The sequence below is a fragment of the Bison bison genome, unplaced genomic scaffold, assembly GCF_000754665.1.
Source record: "Bison bison bison isolate TAMUID 2011002044 unplaced genomic scaffold, Bison_UMD1.0 scf7180017864105, whole genome shotgun sequence".
Lineage (NCBI taxonomy): Eukaryota > Metazoa > Chordata > Mammalia > Artiodactyla > Bovidae > Bison > Bison bison.
This window is the reverse complement of record NW_011494677.1, coordinates 9672918-9694078: the sequence shown is the minus strand read 5'-3', so window position 1 is coordinate 9694078 and position 21161 is coordinate 9672918. Positions and strand designations below refer to the sequence as shown.

General features: G+C 42.2%; 1 protein-coding gene across 1 annotated transcript; it reads right to left on the bottom strand.

Annotated features, from left to right (window-relative positions):
- Positions 1-3120: 3120 nt before the first annotated feature.
- LOC104987801 (low-density lipoprotein receptor-related protein-like) lies at positions 3121-17733 on the bottom strand. The gene is made up of 8 exons (XM_010838861.1): positions 17722-17733; positions 17092-17292; positions 15591-16140; positions 15065-15190; positions 13868-13978; positions 8839-9124; positions 6646-6754; positions 3121-3174 (listed from the first exon to the last, which is right to left on the bottom strand). The coding sequence occupies exons 2-8, from the start codon at positions 17287-17289 to the stop codon at positions 3121-3123; spliced, it is 1434 nt and encodes a 477-aa protein (XP_010837163.1). The 5' UTR covers positions 17290-17292; positions 17722-17733.
- Positions 17734-21161: the final 3428 nt, after the last annotated feature.

Genomic DNA, 21161 nt, shown 5'->3' with positions numbered 1-21161 from the left:
TGGGCTTTGTAGAACGTTCATACTCTAGCATGAGAAAGATGTGCAAGGAAAATGAAGACTAACAAACCAGGGTCAAAGCCTGGAGAAAAAAGGCAATATTTTAAGGAAGGTGATTGGGAAGAAGTGGGGCTTGAGCAGAGAACTGAGAGAAAAGATTGGGTGTCGGAGAGAACAGCAAACTCCAAGTTCCCAGTAAAGAAATGTTAGTGAAAACAGGTTGGCATAGTGATCACGATACCATGCTTTACTTTTCCTTCACCCTAGATGGGAGTGGTAAGGACAGGATGAAGTTGGGGGGACCAACTGAGAGAACCCAAGGACCTCTTCTGTTCTAGTAGCTTATTTAAGGAGGGAACACAGTCTGGATTTAATCTGTAGCATAGAACATTTTCAGAGTCAAATATAAACAATTTGATATATGAATAGCAGGTGAAGAACGTTCTAGTCTGCCAATGTGTAGACAAGCCCACAGGCAGAGAAAGGTCTTTTAGCCTCAGAGCCTCATCATATCCCTGAAGTGACAGGAATGGTTAATAACCAGGCTCTCTCTCCCAACACTCATCTCACGTCTTCACTCCGACCTTCCTAAAATGAAGAACCGTAACTCATCTTTAAGAGTCTCAGCATGTTCCTTACCTATGCTTCACTCTTAAATTCCATTCATGACTTGGCCAAGGCTTAGGCTTTCACTCTCATCACTTTCTCCCACACACATACTCTAAACTACTTTTCCTCATCAGCTTGGAGGTGTCATCTTTGAACATACCATTCAAATGTTCAGATGTGTGCTTTCCTTGGTGTACTTTCTCATCTCATCTCTAAATTGAAGGTGGGGCATGGACGGCTTCTATTTATATTTGTAATCCTAGAATGGGTACTAACAGGTCTTCAGAGCCTGTTAGCAAATAATTAAATTATAAATTAATTTAAAAGTCACCTCTAAAAGCCCTTTCTGTACCCAAGTGCTTTCCTCAAGTGGTCACACACAACTTGTCATGTATGTGGAAAGTAATTAGTGGCCCAAGGCCACTGGCCCAAAACCCAATGGGGGGGCCATGAGAGCAGCCTTGTGAATCTTTATGATTGGCTTACAAAGATCAGCACAACCCATGCCTCCTCTACCCCCAAGACACTACAGATGAGATCTTTCTCCCTTTGGGAAGGGAAGAGAAAAGGAACTCAATCAATAGTTCTTCCTTTTAAATTTGGCTGCACCATGCGGTATCTTAGTTCCCTGACAGGGATTGAACCTGGGCCCTCAGCAATGAGAGTGCAGAGTCCTAACCACTGAACCACCAGGAACTCCCTCAGTCAATATTTCAAGTAAAAACTTAAGTAGAATTCTTACCCCATCTTCCCCCCAAATTCTGCCCACATTCTGCTGCTTTTTTTCACTGAAGACAATAAAATGACCTCCTCCAGCAAGTCTTTATGAAGTAGAACTGAGCACAAAGCAGGACTGAGCACAGGAAAACAAGGTTTTAATTTGTACAAATAAAGAATAACATAGACAAGGCTGGGCAGGGGGTGGGGGTGGAGTGAGGGGAGATAGTACTGACCAGAGGGCTTGAGTCACCGGGGAGAGAGTTAAGTGCAGCTCTACCGCGTTCTTGTCCCATTATGCCACACTCCCTGGACATCCATGGGCAAATGGCCCTTGTACTCCTCCCCAGCCCGACCATGTTTGCCTCCCAAATCGCTGCCACTCACCACTCAGCTGAGGAAACTGAACAAGTCACTGCCATTTTACTAGAATGTGGGTAATAATATGTTCCGTAATAATAGCCTCTGTCTTGCCCTTGCTGGATTTCAGTTTCTTTAGCTGCATAACCGGGAAGACTGGATTAGATGTTATCAGAAGGTCTTCCCAAATCTAAATATTCTGAGTGAAGGTTACAAACTAGGGGAGGCTGGAAGAAGAGATGTGAAATCTGAACAGTGAGACTTGGGGAAGCTGACTGACACATAAAATTAGTAACTGGCCTGAAAGCAAAAAACTCCATATTCTGGTTCTCAGTTTCTCTGAATTTCCAAAGCCTGTCAACAATTAACATAGTAGGAATTTAGAACAGCACACTCATCATTGTTCATCGTGGTGGTGGTTTAGTAGCTAAGTCGTGTCTGACTCTTGCAACCCCATGGACTGTAGACTGCCAGGTTCTTCTGTCCATGGAATTCTCCAGGCCAGAATACTGGAGTGGGTTGCCATTTCCTTCTCCAGGGGATCGTCCCAACCCAGAGATTGGACCCAGGTCTCCTGCACTGCAGGCAAACTCTTTACCAACGGAGCTTCAAGGGAAGCCCATTGTCCACTAATTTGTTTGTTTCCTAAAGAAAATAAGCATTGTCTACTTTCTGTATCTGTAGGTTCTCCATCTGTGGATTCAGCCAAATTCAAATGGAATATTTTCAATGCAGAACCCGTGGATACAGAGGGCTGGCTCTAACAGCCTTGAGCATCCGTGGATTTTGGTATCCATGAGGATCCTGGAACCAGTTCTTCATGGATACCAAGGAACAACAAATATAAATTCTTAATTTAATTCTTTAATTGCTAGCAGTAGACACAGGAGGTCAAGTTTTGTGTAGGGCCCTTGGAGCCTAAAGCATAAAACCATGAACTTTTCCAAAGCTCTTTTTTTCTTCCAGAAGAAAACTCATACCTATTTACCAGGTTATAGAAGTTGAGTTTCTATAATGAAATGTAGAATTTCCTTCTTCTACAGATTTACTGCTCCATTTGTCAGCTGTAGAGGAATTGAGAAATTAATATGGAGATGATCACACTAGAAGGCTTTTATGCTTCATAACATGCCCATTGCTGCAAATAGATAAGGTCGTGAAATGGACATATTACAATAAATTTAGGGGATGGGATGGTTAGAAATTAAGTATAAAGTTTTAAATATTGTTCATAAAATTAAGCCTTTCTGGTGAAAAGGACATTCAGATATTTTGTGAATTCTTGAATAGAGAAAGCACAATAGGATGTGATAAAGTACATTCAGATGGGATAGCAGGCACACATTCATAAAGGACCAAAGACAGGAAAGATATAAATAAGGGTGGTCAGGGTGGAAAGAGTGCATATGTGACAGTTCAGCTGCAGTCAGCTCCCTTTTACCCAGGAAGAGCAAGCAGCGGGTATTCCTGGGGCCCAAACACGAAACAGGTCTGCAGAGCAGGAGGGAGGCTGAGTGTACCATTCCAACAGAGCCTGCGAAGCAGACTGAGCCACCCAGGACACAGCCCTGCGAGTCTGCTGGAGGCCTAAGGTCTAAGGAGCCAAGACAGCGGCCTCAGCACGTTCAGGAAGGGAGAATTTCATCGTACCTCATCTCTGCAGGCTTTCAGTCTGGATGCTTTTGGGTCATAGGTTCTGTGTCTGGATGCTTTTGAGTCACTTTTGCACAGGTAGAGGCAGAGCCTTGCCAAGGGCAGACTTAGCAGTGAGGATGGCTCTTGGCCAAAGTGGCAGACAAGTGTGAGGCTGACCCTGTGGATAAGAGGGGTCTAGGGGACTGTGGGGTGAAGATGGGTTCTCTCAAGTACAGCTGAGCCCCAGAGGCAATCTGATGATGCTCCATGTGTCTTCTAGCCTTGAGGAAGGAGAGCCCCCAGCGACTGTTCTCCACTCCAGGTCAGGTCAGATTGATCTGTACTTGGGAATTTTTACACTTGACTGCAAAGCACAGTTTGTTTTATGCACTACACTCCCGGTAATAAGCCTAGGACTTTGTGCTTAGCATCCTATACAAATTCATGCTGCAAGAAACTAAGTATAAATAGTCTAGAAAAGATACAAGCAAGAAACCTTCCAAATCAAGTTGTGTTTATTATGATTTAGGCTCATGTTATCAGTCTCAGGTACTAGGCTAAGCAGGCATTTTTGTGTTTTAATTCAGTATCCAAATGGTTTGATGTAGGTTCTGTTAATCCTGTTTTTTATCTCTGGGGTAACAGTTTCACGATTAAGTCATCTGCCCAAGGCTGCTGCTGTTGAACTTTAGACCATATTCCTGCTTTGTTACCTGTATCCCATCACAGATTCAATTCCTTTGATTCCTTATGTGGGTATGAATAAAGCAGTGATGCAGGAAGACGTGCAGAGGTATTGGCACAAAGGGTGTTGGGATCTAAGTAGCATTTGCATGTTTCCCTAGCAGACACAAGCTAGTTGAGATGACTTCTGGTCCAAAGACCCTTTGTGTCAGTACCTCTGTGTGTCCAGTTTTAGAATCCAACGTGGATAACTGGGCCAATATATAAACAAAATGTAGGCCTAGCACCAAGGGACATGAATGGGCCCAGAGCAGCAACTAAGCCGTTCTGGCAATGCTGGAAAAATATATTATCAGTGCTTTCTATGGAGAGATTTTCAATTAAAAGGGGAAAATGATGGAAGAAATTTTCACATATTGAGGTATAGGGAAGTCATTCTGGCTCATATATGATTTAATTTGAACTTTAGGTTAACTGAAACAGCCTGCTTGTAGCCTACTAAACATACATTGTATATTTGCTTTAACCGCAAAAGTCTGTCTAGTCAAAGCTATGGTTTCTCCAGTAGTCATGTATGGATGTGAGAGTTGGACCATAAAGAAAGCTGAGCACCAAAGAACTGATGCTTTTGAACTGTTGTGTTGGAGAAGACTCTTGAGAGTCCCTTGGACAGCAAGGAGATCCAACCAGTCAATCCTAAAGGAAATCAGTCCTGAATATTCATTGAAAGGACTAATGCTGAAGCTGAAATGCCAATATTTTGGCCACCTGATATGAAGAACTGACTCATTTAAAAAGACCCTGATGCTGGGAAAGATTGAAGGTGGGAGAAGGGGACAACAGAGGATGAGATGGTTGGATGGCATCACTGACTTGATGGACATGAGCTTGAGTAAACTCTGGGAGTTGGTGATGGACATCACTCCTGGAGTGATGCAGTCCATGGGGTCGCAGAGTCGGACACAACTGAGCAACTGAACTGAATTGATTAAGGAAAAATGTATTAGTATTTAATATTATAGACACTAAAGCCCCCCACCAAGTGGAAGAAGTTAAGAACATGATGACCAGACTGTAAGCCATGACATAAGCTGCCACAGTTTCAAGAGCTGGCCTCAAAAAATATGGGAACAAAATGGCTCTGGAACTGAAGATGAACTGTACCTAAACAAAGTCAAGATGATGCTGGTTACCGGTTTCAAGAGGACTGTCGCAGCTGACTGTGCTGTTTTGCATGTAGCCCCCTTCCTTCACCAATAAAAGCTCTGGTCTGCTGATTGCCAGTGGGCGGTAGTTGGCCTTTGGCAACTGACTCCACTCTCAGTTGCCAGCCTCAGAAATAAAGCAGACTTTTTCCTTTCCATCAACCTTGCCTCTTTATTGGCTTTTGGGCAGCAAACAGCTGGACCCTACTTTTGGTAACAATCTCACTTCTGGGCACATATCCAGACAAAACTAATTCAAGAAGATAAATGCACCCCTATGCTTATACCAGCAGTATTCACAATAGCTAAGACATGGAAACAATCTAAATGTCCTTCAACAGGTGAATGGATAAAGAAGATGTGGTGCATATAAACAGTGGATTAATACTCAGCCATAAGAAATACATGAAATAATGCCATTTTCAGCAACATGGATGGACCTAGAGATTATCATACTAAGTGAAATAAGTCAGAAGGAAAAAGACAAATACCATATACTACTTAGGTGTGGAATCTAAAATATGCCACAGATGAACTTATCTACAAAGCATAAATAGACTCACTCAGAGAACAGACTTGTAGTCGCCGAGGTGGGGGTGGGTGGGTAGGGAGAGGGATGGATTGGGAGTTTGGGGTTGGGAGATGCAAACCATTGTATAGAGAATGGACAGACAAGGTCCTACTGTATAGCACAGGGAACTCTAATAAATACCCAGTGATAAAATACAATGGAAAAGAATATGAAAAAGAATGTATATAAATGTATAACTTAAACACTTTGCTTCACAGCCAAAAATTAACGACACTAAATCAACTATACTTCAATAAAATAAACTAATAAAAAGCAGTTATTTTAATATGAAGTTACCATTTACCACAAATTGTTACAGAAGTTAAAACAGTACACAGTGAAATATATAAACAGTTTTTATTGAGATGTTTCAGCTTCTTTTTTTGTCAGGTTAGTCAGTTTGTAAAGACGTTAACAGTTCCTGTAGGAAAAGAGACTTGAAATTAGAGAATACGCGTTACATTAAGACAAAGCAAAAACACAGAGATGGTTGAGCTACACAGAAGTGAGCAGAGATCGCAGGATGGGGGTGGGGGACATAAATTTTAGGGGTAATGTTAATTAACCCTAATTACACCTCGCTTCACCCCAAGTAGTATTGAGCCCCTTTTGGAAGTCCACCAAAAGCTGAATTTCTTGATTACATGTATGTTTCACTTTGGTGTGAACAACTTGAGACTGAACAGAATCAGCAATCCAAAAAGTTACTGAGCGTTCATTTGGTCTACATAACAACATCATTTGCCAATAACAAAAAGCTCTTTAAGTTAACATGGCCTACTTTCACTCTGCTAGGATTTTTTGGTAAGGGCATTCTGTGACTGGACCTCACCTCCTGTTTTCCTCAAAGACTCTTCCCAGACATACCTGTTCATCATAAGCTTCATTGACAAAAGTCTCACTATTCATTAGATTCTCCTCTTCTTGGTCATTTTCTTTATGGCAGGTCAAATTTCTTGATGATGCTGTCCTGTTTCTAGAAATCAGAGAAAGTCAAAAGAGTTGTTCCTTAAGGTAGAAGCTGGAAATGGGGCATGGTTCGAAGACATTAACTCGTCCGCTATGAAAAGTTATGAAAAGGAAATGGCAACCCACTCCAGTACTCTTGCCTGGAGAATCCCATGGAGGGAGGAGCCTGGTAGGCTACAGTCCATGGGGTCGCAAAGAGTCGGACACGACTGAGCGACTTCACTTATGAAAAGTTATTGTTATGGGAACGATGTTGTGCTTTTATTGTCTCTATAACAAAGAACTGACCTAGAATGGCCAACACTTGAGTCAGTTTTGATTTGTTACTAGGCATTCACTGAACTTCCAAAATGTATCTTCTCAGTTGAGAGGAAACTAGGAAATTAGTCAGTGAGAATTGAATCTAAAAACAGGTAACTAGCAACTGGACGTAGATGAGTTAAGAAAGCAGGTTAATGTAGAAGACAGATGCGACTGACCGTCAGAAGCACAAGGGAAGCACCTCAATTCATCTTAACATTAACCAGTGTTACTTTAGGCAAAGATATACCATTTCTCCTGGCCTTTTCTCCAGTCTGTAAAGTGAAGGCTGTACAGAGGAGATGTAACTTTAAGGGATTCTAGTTATCTCTGTAATGTTTCTTGATATGTATTCTGTACTGTTTCAGGTACTGTGTGTTAGTCACTCAGTCAAGTCTGACTGTCTGCAACTCCATGGACTGTAGCCCATCAGATCAGGCTCCTCTCTGTCCATGGGATTCCCAGGCAAGATTACTGGAGTGGGTTGCCATTCCCTTCTCCAGGGGATCTTCCTGACCCAGACAGAGTCAAACCCGGGTCTCCTACATTGCAGGCTGATTCTATACCATCTGAGCCAGCAGGGAAGCCCCAGTGTTTCTTGATATATAGGCTGCTTAATATCCCTTCCCAATATGTTTAATCAGTTCCCTTCAATTACTGTATCTTCCTAAAGCTTATTTTGTCATCATTCTTAATCATTTGAGTCATTCTTTTTTGTTTCATTTGTTTCTTTAATCCAGTGACTCTTGTTTTACATAAAACTTTATGCTTTTGCCTTAAATCTCTCTTATAAGCTTATCTCACCTCTTGTCAAGGGCTATGTTTGTCCCCCTAAAATTCATATGTTGAAGTCTAACCCCTAGTACCTCCAAATGTGACCATTTTAGGGATAGGGTCCTCAAAGTGGTAATTTATGTCAAAAGGAAGTCATTAGGGTGGGTCTTAATCCAACAGGACTAGTGTCCTTAGAAGAAGAGGAGATTAGGACATCAACATGTACAGAGGGAAGACTGCATGAAGACACAGGAGAAGCCTGTATCTACAATCCCAGGAGAAAAGCAACCCTCGGCCTCAGAAGAGACCAACCATACTGACACGTAGATTTCAGACTTCCAGCCTCCAGGACTGTGAGAAAAGAAATTTCTGTTGTCTAAGACACCCACTGGGGAGTGTTTGTTATAGCAGCACTAGCAAACTAACACACCCAAGAAATTTTCCCTCCAAACAGTCATTGGCACTGACTCTGCCTCACTGGAGGCTTCCCAGGTGGAGCTACTGGTAAAGAACTTGCTTGCCAATGCAGGAGATACAGGTCTGATCCCTGGGTAAGGAAGATCCCTTGGAGAAGGAAATGGCAACCCATTCCAGTATTCTTGTCTGAGAAATCCTATGGAGAGAGAACACTGGTCGGCTACAGTCCATGGGGTCGCAAAGGGTCAGATACAACTTAGCAACTGAGCATGCATGCACACACACTTTCTCATTAGAGGGGACTCTCCTCACTTTATGCCTGAGACTGTGCCCCTGACTGCTTTTACGTTATAGTAAAAGCACTGCCCCTGACTGCTCCTTACATTATGGTTTGCTACAGGTCTCACACAAAGATGGTCTCAGTTATGATTTTTCCAGGTCATCTAACAGATAAGTCTGCTTCATTGCTCAAATCTTTCCTCAGAGAACAAATTTCTACAGTGGATTCATACCTCTGATCTCATTAATCTTGTTTTAGTTTTATTTAACAAGCCGCCTTTAGAATAAAATTCTCCCATGAGGACAAAAGTGGCTGCTCACCGCTTTAATTTGTGCTCTCTTCTGAAATATACAAATGCTCCCAGAATGACCAGAACAACCAGTAGGGCTATGGTTAGGCTGAGGGCGATGTGGCCAGGGGCAGGTCCATGGGCGGCTGCTTCGCAGAAGTCTCCGCTGTAGCCCATCAGACAGTTGCATTTTCTCAGCTCTCCTTGCATTGTACAGATTCCCCTCCCACTGCAGAAATCGCTGCTACAGAGCAGAAGTTTTTCCCTGTGTGAATCCTTGGGCTGACCTCCTTCCTTGGTTTCTGGAGTCTCGCTCTCTAGACCAGGAATCGGAGGGGTTAGAATTTTTCTGACAGGGTAATTCATTCCTTCTGGACCTGGAGATCTAGTCTTGGTGGACTTGGTACCCTGGAGAGGTTGGACAGCTTTTGGTGTCAGTCTCTTTCCAGACTCTGACGTTTTAGGTGTTGGTGTTGAATGGGTTGTATCTGGATAGGTACCTGGAAAAACAGTAGGTGTGAGTACGAGTGTATATACAGGTTTGTTATTGTCAATTAATAACTATTTCAGAAGAATAAGAATTCCAGTGAACTTAACTGGATAAGTTTGAATTTTTGAAATCACAATCACTACCATTACTTTGGGCTTCCCTGGTGGCTCAGATCATAAAGAATCCACCTGCAATGTGGGAGACTTGGGTTCCATCTCTGGGTTGGGAAGATCCCCTGGAGGAGGGCATGACTAATCCACTCCAGTATTCTTACCTGGAGAATCCCCATGGACAGAGGAGCCTGAGAGGCTACAGTCCATGGGGTCGCAAAGAGTTGGACACGACTGAGCAACTAAGCACAGCACAGCACCATACTTTTGACAAAACAAAAAACTATCAAAAACTGATTTAAAAACTACATATCTAAAGGCACTTAAAATATTTGGTTTCAGGACCAGCGTAGTCTATCATACCAATCCATTTTCAAATGATGATATGCAGGATTTTAGCCAAGGTAGATGCCACCAGTTCCAAAAGTGTTTTCTCTATAAGGATGAGTGTAGTAGATCAAAGTAGTATATATCTAGACTATAAGGATTAAGTTTATCTGTAAATATGTCACATTTTTTGAGTCCAAGTAAACTGTAGGTTTAGCAAGACGTACAAGTTGCAAATATTGAACCAAGTTTGGTGGCAGCGTGGGAGGGACACTCATAAAGCAGGGAGCAGAAAGACAACAGGGTTCTAGCCAAATAGCAATCCAAGAGTTAAGTTTATGTTTAAGGCATTTCACCATGTTCTCTGTCATTGTTGACACAACTGTTACTCCTCAAATGGAAGACAAAAGTACCAGGAGTGAAAAGAGAAGAATTAGCAATAAAAATGCTTCTTGCTTCTGTCCTAAGCTGGCCTCACAGGAGCATTTCCAATCCTGGGCATTTAGGATCCTTGATGGTAGGTTACATCCAAAGGAATTCAGCTTAATTTTATATACCCAGTACCATTTCCCTCAAAAAAGTTTTATATGTAGTCAGGGTGAAATCATCAAGAAGCAAGGTCAGCTCTTAGGCCCAGCACATCAGGAATGGGAGGGCAAAAGAAGGTTAGGTTAGGTTTTAAACCAGAAACCTAACCTAACCTCAAGGTGGTAAAGGTGATAAATTTCTCACTCATTTACCCCCATCCTTGAGTCATTGCCAACACAGGCCTAGCAACAAAAGCACCCTTAATTGCTGAAAAATAGAATCAACTATGGGAATCAAAATCCCTTATCTTTCCCATTTAAGATGAAGTGTTTAGAGGTAATAAGTAGTCTTCCAGCTAGTCAGGTTTTACAGAAATAAGAATTTACATTGAGAAGTCAGTGATAACTCTTCACTGTAAGGCTCCTTTTCAGATCTCTTCCTTTGCTGGTTATGACTAAGCCCACTGTCTCTCTAATTCTATCGTGAAGGGGACTTAGATACCCATGGAGCTATAGCTGATGATTCCAGCAGAATTAGGTATTATGATTACTCAGCTGTCTGGCCACGACAACACCTTCCCATGAAGGCATGGTTTGGAACAATATTTCTATAACAACCATCTATAGCTAGCATTTAAGGATTAACTTGACAGTGTTATAATAATATGACAGCTTTCTACACACCCTCTTTAATTCCTTAATAACTCTGAGCTAGAATATGCTCCTTCCACATTCAAAAGGGGGAACCAGGACAAGTCAACTAGTTTGCCAACCTCTTACATTCCAGGTGATGCTATTGTGACCAGGGGCTGAACTGGATCTGAGTTAGATGAGTGCTCTTTCAGGCAACATATACTGTCGAGCCCTGTGGAGTGAACTATCATATGGCCTACTCTAAAATTGAATTGAGGGGACGTTAGCTTTTTACAAAGAGTCCCCATAATCTATATACAATTGCCCATAGTTAGAAGTTTCATATTGTTCAGTTTAAAGAGTACACAGTGAGAAGGAAAAAACAGTTTAAAGGATAAAATCTTGAGGAACACTGTGGAATTAAATATTAAAGGTAAATCACCAAGGTGACCAACGGTGGGTCTCGGGTAGGAGTTACTCACAGTCCATTTCATCAGATCCATCCAGACAGTCAGCATGACCATCACAAACCTGTGTGGCGGAAATGCATTTCTGACCATCCTTACAGGACTGTGATGGTGCAGAGCATCGGACAGCTTCAAGACACTTCTTTATGTCATCCAAGTAGTACCCACTGGGACATTTACAAGTCTGTCCTTCCGGCTTTGGTAAACAGATATGGCTACATCCTCCATTGTCTTTTGAGCAGTGGTTACTACCTGTGGATCCCCACCCCCCAAAAAAATACTGATTTAGACTATTTCAGAAGGCTCTTCTGTAAACTTTCTGCAAATAGACCATCAGAGTTAGAGGACCCAGATTTTTCAGATTTTTTCCCCAGAGTAGGTGGCTTTTCAGTTTAATTCCTTTTAGACAACTAAGAACCAAGTGATTGGTGATTCTTCTTCATGGATAAGGATGGCTTTAGAATATCAGGAGTTCACATCTGTAACTGTGACTAAGCTAAACATAAGTTTATATTGATTTCTCCAACTCTAATCTATCACCATATGGATCATTCTAGCTTCCTTTGCTTGGTGATCTGTAAATTCTCAATAGTGAGAAAACTGTCTCCTATCACCTGCCATCTATTTACTTCATTGCTCAATTCTAGTAAACATATATAGTGGTATCAGAATTGTTAGTCTGTGCCCCAGTGGGAAACAAATTTATCAAGGAGGGTACAGGGCTTATGTATCGCTTTTTTTGCTTCAGTGTTAGACTCCACTCATTTCCAGAGTTACTTTGCTCAGCACCTTTTCTACCTTTTCAGGAACGTTGTTTCATACATTTGTAGAACAGTTAGATTGTTTTGTCATAGTTTGTGTTCCATCCTAGAATCCCCTGACCTTCTAAATGATTTTTTTAAATTTGCACATCTTAAGGTTTACTCTTTGTGCTATGAAGTTCCATGGGTTTTGACAAATGCATAATTTAACATATCCACAATTACATAATCATACAGAATGCAAGCCTTAAAAATATCCCCTGTGCTTCACCTATTCAACTTTCCTCTTCCCCCTCCTTCCTGGAAAACACTGATCTTTTTTCACAGGGTCTACAGTTAGACTTTTCCAGAATGTCACATAAGTATATAGCCTTTTCAGACTGGCTTCTTTCACTTTGTATCATGCACTTAAATTAATCCATGTTGTTTCCTGGTTTGAGAGTTTGTTTCTTTTTTGTGGCTGGCTAATATTCCATTTGTACCACAGCTTGTCTATCCATTCACTTATTCAGGGACATCCTGATTGTTTTCAGTTTTTTGTGATTGTGAATAAATTTGCAATAAACATGCATGTGCACAAAGCAAAACAAGCCAGTAGTTCATATAAAGGACCAGCTTAAGAAAAACTGAGGTAAACTTGGCTCATCCAAGATCCCCTGTAAGTTCTCCTTTCCCTTCACATCATGTAGCCAAGATATTAACTAGAAGGGCCTTGATAAAGCTCTCTTTAGATGAGAACTCAGAGGCTATGGTCTCTCTCATCCCTCTAAGAGTCACAGATACAGAGAACAGATTGGTGGACTCAAGAGGTAGGGGTTAGATGGTGGGGGACAAGAGTCTAATTAAGTCAGCCATGTATATTTCCCCATAGTTCTCCAAGGCTTCTATCTCAAGCTTTGACTTCTGGTGAGGCTTTATCTCTTGACATATTCCAGGAATTCTGGAATAGATTATGGATATAACGAAGATAAAGTGTACTTCAGAAATGACAGGGTCCCTCAGTTAGGCATTTGCGTCTATAAGAAAGGTGGAGAAATACATGCAAGCACCCTCAAGTTGATATTTGAAAGATAAGTTAACATCAAAAGTAGATGTAAGTGACAATGAGTAGAATGAAGAACAGTTTCACTCTAGAACTAAAAGGGGATTTCCGGTTTTATTACAACTGTAATTCAGTCTTCAATAAGAGAACATAAAATTGGACCCAAGTATACCAAACCCATGGAGAAGGCCCTGGCACCCCACTCCAGTACTCTTGCCTGGAAACTCCCATGGACAGAGGAGCCTGGTGGGCTGCAGTCCATGGGGTCGCTAAGAGTCAAACACGACTGAGCGACTTCACTTTCATTTTCATGCATTGGAGAAGGAAATGGCAACCCACTCCAGTGTTCTTGCCTGGAGAATCCCAAGGACGGGGGAGCCTGGTGGGCTGCCGTTTATGGGGTCGCACAGAGTCAGACACGACTGAAGCGACTTAGCAGCAGCAGCAGCATACCAAACCCAAGCCCAATATCCTTACCACCATTGTGTCTCCTGGCTATGCAACAGGACTAGCTATAAACAGAAGCAGACCATACATAACTGCATGAAGATAAGAGTTATATAGATCTACAGGAATGTGCCAGAGAAATATTTTACTGGGAAACACAAAGATATTCCAAGGAGATACTATAGGATGGAACAACTCCATCATAGGGAAATCCAGTAGACTTCAGTGTTGTTATAATCACTGCAAGGTTGCTTACCCTGTTGGCTAAGTTTACTATAAACTTTTAAATCCACAATCTTCTGGTCTACTTGGAACCACCGGTTTTCTGAAAGTTCTGCTTTGCTGTACCAAACTTTACTGATCTGGGCTAAAACAAAAGGCAGTGAACAATCATTAACAAAAGTGAAATTTATCTTACAACTTCCTGGACAAAGAATACTGCTCAGTATGAAAACTGTCACTCATCTGGAAAAACTCCAGTTAAATAACAGGAGTTTTACAGAAGAGACATGCATTTTTTTAAACCTAGTTCCTGGGAAGAAACTTAAAGATCAGTAAAAGCCGTTTTGTGCTTTTGCCGAAAATAAAGTCCAGTGAACATATGTCTAGCACATTCATAGACATCTGGATACACAGAGAGAAAAGTAGGATATATGATACATGAAAATTCAGCTCAAGCAATTGATGGGTAATGATTTTAGGCATTCTCCCAGAACAGCATTTCTAAAAATGGCTTATTTGTAACAAAAGTCACCAGGGGATCTTAAATGGCAAAGGTCTCACCACATACCTAACAGTTTAGCATCTTTGCGGTAGGATCTGATAACTTATTTTTGCAGTTCTCATGAGGCCAGCCCAACTGGTCGAGGGACCAGCACTGGGAAATTTAGAGAGACAGATTTACTTTAAACAGCCTTTTCCAGTTTTACCAGACCTAGACTCTAGTCAGAAATAACATACTAGAAAGAATACTGTGGTTTAGACCATTTCTTTGAATACTAGAAATATCCAGCAAGTATAGAATGCTCTGGAATTCACCTAATACTTTCATATGTACCTAGTCAATCAAGACAGGTACACTTCCCTCATGTTACAGGTAAGGTGTTATAGCTATCAGCTGACAAAGCCACCTGGTCCCAACTCCTGGCCCAGTTCTCTCTGTACCATACCCTGGTGTCCTTCAAAGCCAAGAGCCTCCTACAAAAGCCAGAAATCTCAGGCAGAATGAGATAAAGCACATTCACATGTAAAGAGTAACCAAATAAGTAAAAGCTCCCCCAAATCACACAGTCACTGTTAACATTTATACACGTTAAATTAGGGAAGCTGCTTAGCTATTCCTCCGCAAGAAACACACTGCCAAAGATCAGTGCTAAGCAGTAGCAGATTTGCTTTAGATATCCAGGAGTAAATTCAGCTCACAAAGATAATCAGATGTAGAATTAAGACCTACCGTCATCCACGGTGGTCCAGAACATCATGCCTTGGCCATATGTAAACAGGTTAAGGCCCTGAATTCCTCTGCGGTCTACTCTGTATCTAGAGCCGTCTTGTTGAATACTTTCTATGAGTCCTCTCCCTAGAAGGAGAGGGCCAGTTAATTTCTGTTTGGAGCCCAAACAGCTGTACTCCATCCTGTGGCTCTTTATATCTTGTCCTGCCTCCCTTCCAGAAGGATACATGCATTTCCTGAAAACTAGTTCTTATTCATTCTAAAAGTACTACACAAAGATTTACTCATGCATATTTGTTAGGTTCTTGATTTCACCCCTTCACCAAGAGGCAACTGCATGACTCTCTGGGCTAATATATGCTGCTCAGGATGGGGACTGATTGTATTTGTTTAGAAAGTGGTACAGAAAATGTAAACTCAGACCTAAAAGCCATTTGAAGTTACAGCTGAAGACTACAAACCATCACTATTTCTCTGGCCAAGGTCCCTCACCCTCACACTTAGGGTGGAGAAGATAACTGCTCACCAGGATCAGCCCAGTACAGACGAGTCCCTGCATCTGAAAAGCTCAGGCCCACAGGGACCTGGGGTTTCCGCCAGAGCACCTTCCTCCTGCTGCCGTCCATGGAGGCGCATTCAATGCTGGAGCCACGCCTACCATCATCCTGGGGACCCAGGTCCACAAAGCACATGACTGCAGTTGGCGGGTGGAGCACGACACAGGTCGGACGGTAGAGACTTCCGCTGAGCAAGGCGGTGGAGTACTGGCCTCTGGGGGAAGCTATGTTGATGTGAGCATTCTCACTGCCAATCCAGTATATGTTTCCACTCAACCAGTCCACAGCAAGGTCAGTCACTGTGCCCTCCACGGATATGACTTTCCTCCAGGAGAGCTTTCCAGAGTCTTTGAGCCTCAGTAGCCAGATATCACCCGTATTCCACTCTGTCAGGTAGAGCACCTTCTCCTGGGCGACGTAGTCCATTGATGCAAGCTGGTTGACATTGGTAAAGGGAAGAATCCTATGTCCTGGTAAAGTTGCTTGTCCTCGTGAAGCATCTAGATTTTTCAGATAGATCTGTGGGGAAAAATTAATTGGATGGCACCAGTTGAGACTAGTCAAATTCTTCATCTTGATTTTGAATTCATGTTCAGATACTTACATTCAGATTTTCACACAGTCTTATTGCCTAAAAGCAAATTGCATTTCTCTCCCTTCCTGTAGTTTCAGGCCCTTAAAATTCCTTGAATTCATATGCTTGAAATATTTACTCCTCTGTGAAAGGCCTCCCCCCTTAACTTTTTAAAATTATTTTTACTGAGATAAAACTGACATACAATACTATGTAAGTTTAAGTTGTACAATGTGTGGGTTTGATACACTTATATATATATATATATATATATGAAAGGCCCTCTTCTTTAAATGAGACTTCAGTCTGAAGATCTTACTGAAACTGAAGTTGGTCTTCCAACCCTAAAATTTGCTTTGTCATTTTATTTATTTATTTTTAAATATAAATTTATTTAATTGGAGGCTAATTACTTTACTATATTTAGTGGTTTTGCCATACACTGACATGAATCAAAGTCATCAAATCCTCTGGATATGAGAAGTTAGGGGTCACTTGCTTGTTAGTACCTTTTCTCCTCCTATGATTTAAGAAAAGTGTCCTCACAAAATGTACTTACCTCTCAGGCTAGAACCCAGCCAAGATTCTTGTATTTGGAATTACTCTGCATCATCAGCTAGGTGCTTGGACAATTCAAGTGAATTAAATATTATGTCAGATCCCTAGCCTCATTGTGTTCTGAGGTGCTAAGCGTTTCTTAAGGAATCTAAGTAGGAGTGGTCTTCAATTCATAGCTACTTTTTTTTTTTTGGTCATCATAGCTCCCAATACACAGTGAATATTCAAATTTAAATTGTATTTGAAGAATATCCCAAAGGGGAGAAATTCAAGGAATTCAAATTACCCAAAGTCTGAAATAGACTGTGGCCCAACCATGTGACAGAACAGGATAGTACCTGCATGATAACTGTGGGCAACCCAAGGAACAGAAACGCAGATTCCTTGAGGGGAACACAGTTGACACCATCATCTGCAAGCAGGAGTCCAGCTGGACAGCGACAGCTTCCCTTGGATTGTGGGCTCAGAAGGCACAAGTGAGAACATTCAGCGTCCAGACAAGGATTCGAAGACCTGGGCTGTAGCACTTCGTGCATTACCTGGAAGAAAACACCTAGATGTCACTACATGTTGTTGAATCCTTAAAAACAGCAAGTAACTCAACCCTGCCTTTCAGTCATTATAGATGCGGTCCCTGCAGTTTGTCCTTGGGCAGCTCATACACGTAGCCTTCCCAGGGAGGATCAGAGGATATTTTGAAGCATCAACTATAGACCTTTAGTCCGTAAGGCTGTTCCAAACGCTTGATGAGGACAGCCCGGTTCTTGCCAGTCATCTTTTTCATGCGTTGTACTGTTCTCGTCTTCATTTCAGACCAGAAGACTTCATCCTCAAACACAGCCACTGAGAAGGGGCTCTTGATTTGTGTTAGCTGCAACATCTAAAACGGTGATGGTGAGGTTCCCGGGATGAGTTTTACACAAGGCACATGACATTTCACACAAGGCTATTACCAAAAGAACACTTACGCTAATACCAGTACCATCTAGGTTGGCAGAGCCAATGCAGTGAAATTTGTCATCAGACCAGAATATCTTCCAACTCAGCTGGTCGAGAACTATGCTAGTTGGCCAGCCGAGACCTTGACTAAGGAGTATTTTTCTGCTGCTCCCATCCATTCCAGCTTGTTCTATTTGAGGCTCTCCTCCAATTTCAGACCAGTACATTAGCCTATGTGGATAAAAGTCAGCTTTAAGACAAAGTATTACCTCACAGAAAATAACACCAATTCATTCCTCAAAACTCTGATTTATAGCCCAATTATTTCTTTCCCTCAAACTTAAACTTGGTCTATGCCTTAAACATAATTTGTGAAGTAGTAAAAGAAGATTTTCTTTGAAGTTTTATGGTGATTGTTCATTATTTAGGGATATAATATCTATTATGACAGCTGTATAGGAAGTCTAAAAAATACATTAGACCCTAGCCTGGAAAACATCCAGGGAACCTGCCAGTCTTTTCTGGGCTAGAAAGTCCACCAGTTCCATGGACAATGGGTGCTTCAGATCACATTCTTGGTCATAAGCCATTAGATCCATCAGGAAACTCCTGCCAGTCTCCTGAGGACCATGTTACCAGATTCCTGGTTGGAGGTATTGAAAAGATGAGGAAAAAAGAGGGAAGGTATCTGACCTAGGTCACCTCTGGATCCTGAGTTTTGCTCTGTCTTGTTCTTACATTTGATACACACATGGCCATCCCAATTAGGGCTTTGCTTGGAGAAGTAGGAAATGCTGCCTCCAAGCTCCTGGCCCTTTGCAGAGAGAAAGGGCTCTGGACCGAAGAGCTCAACCCCCACATCCAACTCCTCTGCCCCCATCAACACCCCCCAATCACATTACTATAAATTAAACACCAGCCCTAGTTCCATTCTCCCTCCTCCTGCCATTTTAAAGCCATACAGATTCTCCACTCAGGGGGACACTTGTTTGTTTTAGCCAAAGAAAGTATAGGTGGGCCACCAAGTGAGCAAGCCTACATCTCACTTTTCTGAAATAAAGGTGTTTTTGCCGGAGCTTTCACAACTACTATGGTATGGCTGGCTCACATCATAAGATCCAAAGTCAAGTCAGACAAGGTTTCTATTCACTCATTCTGTGTTGAGGGAACACAACCGAAGTGGAACTAAAGAGGCACAGACCTGACATTCTTGACCAGGCCTTGTGACACCCGGACTCACCCATTTAGGGGATCTAAAGCCAAAGACCGTGGTTGGTTCAAGTCATTGTCCAGGACAACCGTGTACTCAGACTTTCCTCTCCAAATTGCAGTCAACTGAATTGCCAAAATCTGGCCAGCTGTCCCATCTGTCCAATAGAGATTCCTCCCGATCCAGTCAACCACTATGCAGTCTGCCTTTATCCCTGAGGAGAAGAAACTGTTCATCATGTGTACTTAAATTACAGCTTTTCAGAAGGTTGAAGCTCACAGACCTCAGACTTGCATGCCACGTTAATTCATTTTCCAACTGATATATGCATCTCCATCAGAGCAGTCTTTTAAATGCTCCAAGATACTATTTGCAGAAGAAGATGACCATTATGAGTAATGGTCACTGGCTGATAGTTTGACTGACTCTGATCAACAGAGATGGAAACTTCTCATTTCTAGCTAACTATTAATAATAGCAAGACTTGACCACTTGTAGTTAAGAAGATATAAACCAATGTTTAGAAAGTTCATGGCCACTCATCCTATTGTTCATGCTATGTGTAATTAGTAAGGGCAAGATGAGAGCCTCTTATAAGGAGACAAACCTTTCACCATAGTCCCCTTCTTCTTCATGTCCATGCTTATCCACTGAATACTCTGGGCCCCGAGATCGGTCCAGAAGACTTTCTGATCCACTAAGTCATAGTCAATAGAAAAAATAATCAGGTTCTTGTCTGTAGTTGCCAGAATATCTTCTTTCAAACTCCGCATCCCATAGAGGAGTAGTTTAAACTGGATTGCCACAAGCAGGACTGGTTCAGTACCTGTCAAAAAAGAACTGCTTTCAACATGGCCTTAAGCAGTTTGATTGGTGAGCCCAGCACTGGCTAAGGAATCAGAGGACAAAGTAGTTTTTGCTTTCTCATTGACAGGGCTGTGGTACCAGCTCACTGGCATCTAAGTAGTTCTTCCCTTGATGAAATGGTTAAGCTAAAACATGGTTTAAAGATACTTAGAATAAAGGCATCATTAGCCTAAATTGAAAACCACATTTATAACTAAATATTTGGTGTTAGGTGGACAGGAAAGAAGGGCTTGTCTAGTCTTAAGGTAAGGTTGACCCATGGTTACAGAGGTTTAACTTATGGGTTTGTTATAATAACGCCTTATTTGTAGATACTTTCAGATTCAAATTCAAGGTATAAAATCAAAGTGAAAAGTGAAAGTGAAATCACTCAGTTTACAAAATATAAAAAGGAGGCTTTGGAACTGTGCTTGTCTTGTTCTGAAGACAAAGCAAGCCGGAACACTTAAGACCTAAGAAAGAGATTTGCATTGGTATTCTGGGATGTCATAGGACCTCAAGCTCTCAACCTACAGTTGAGATATTTGCAGCTGCATTTACCAGTTGCTTTACAGGTATGGCCATCAGGCTCCAGTGAGTAGCCAGGATGACAGGCGCAGGTGTAGGAGCCCTTTGTGTTGACACAGGTCTGACTGCAAGGGTGACCACCCAGCCTCTGGCATTCATCCACATCCTCACAGATCTGGCCACTGCTTTTCAGCTCAAAGCCTCGCTCACAAGCACATACCTGACAGAGGTTGGAAAACATGAAGACTTTCTAAAGGCAAGGTACACAGTTGATAAAAAAAGACCTCAGCTTTGATATAAAAAGCACAGGGCAATATGCTCCATGTCAACAACTCAAACTGTTCTTTGAACCAACTTCATTCTGAATGCAGTCACTCTCTCCATCTCCTGCCGCTCGCCCCACACCCTTGTCACCCCCAGGGGTCCCAAGTTAACAAAGATGTCCAGTTCAGCCCAGGCCACCTAGGACTCCATCAGAATCTGTAAGTGAAGAGACCCCTGCATTTCACTGAACTGGTTGTCTGCCAACAGGACCAGACATCAGCATGGTTTTCTTCCACTTCCACAAGTTCACCAGGTTCAGCCAACTAATAATGCCAGACCAGAACAGGGACAGTTCTTGACTGAAGGGCAAGTCATATTCTAAATACTCACACAGAAAGGACTTCCTCACAGGTACTTAGTTTCCTGAGCTGTAGCATGGCGGGGAGTTACTTGACTCTTGGGACAAATCCCTCTAAACATTGTCTCACCGTGAATGTCGCAGTAGGGGAGTTTCTGGAGTTGGGGGACAGGGTTCCAGAAGACCGGAGAGGGGAAAGGAACTAGACAGGACTGGGCAGAAAGCCTCAAGCAGGGGCACGTGGGAGGAGGGCTCAGGGCGGC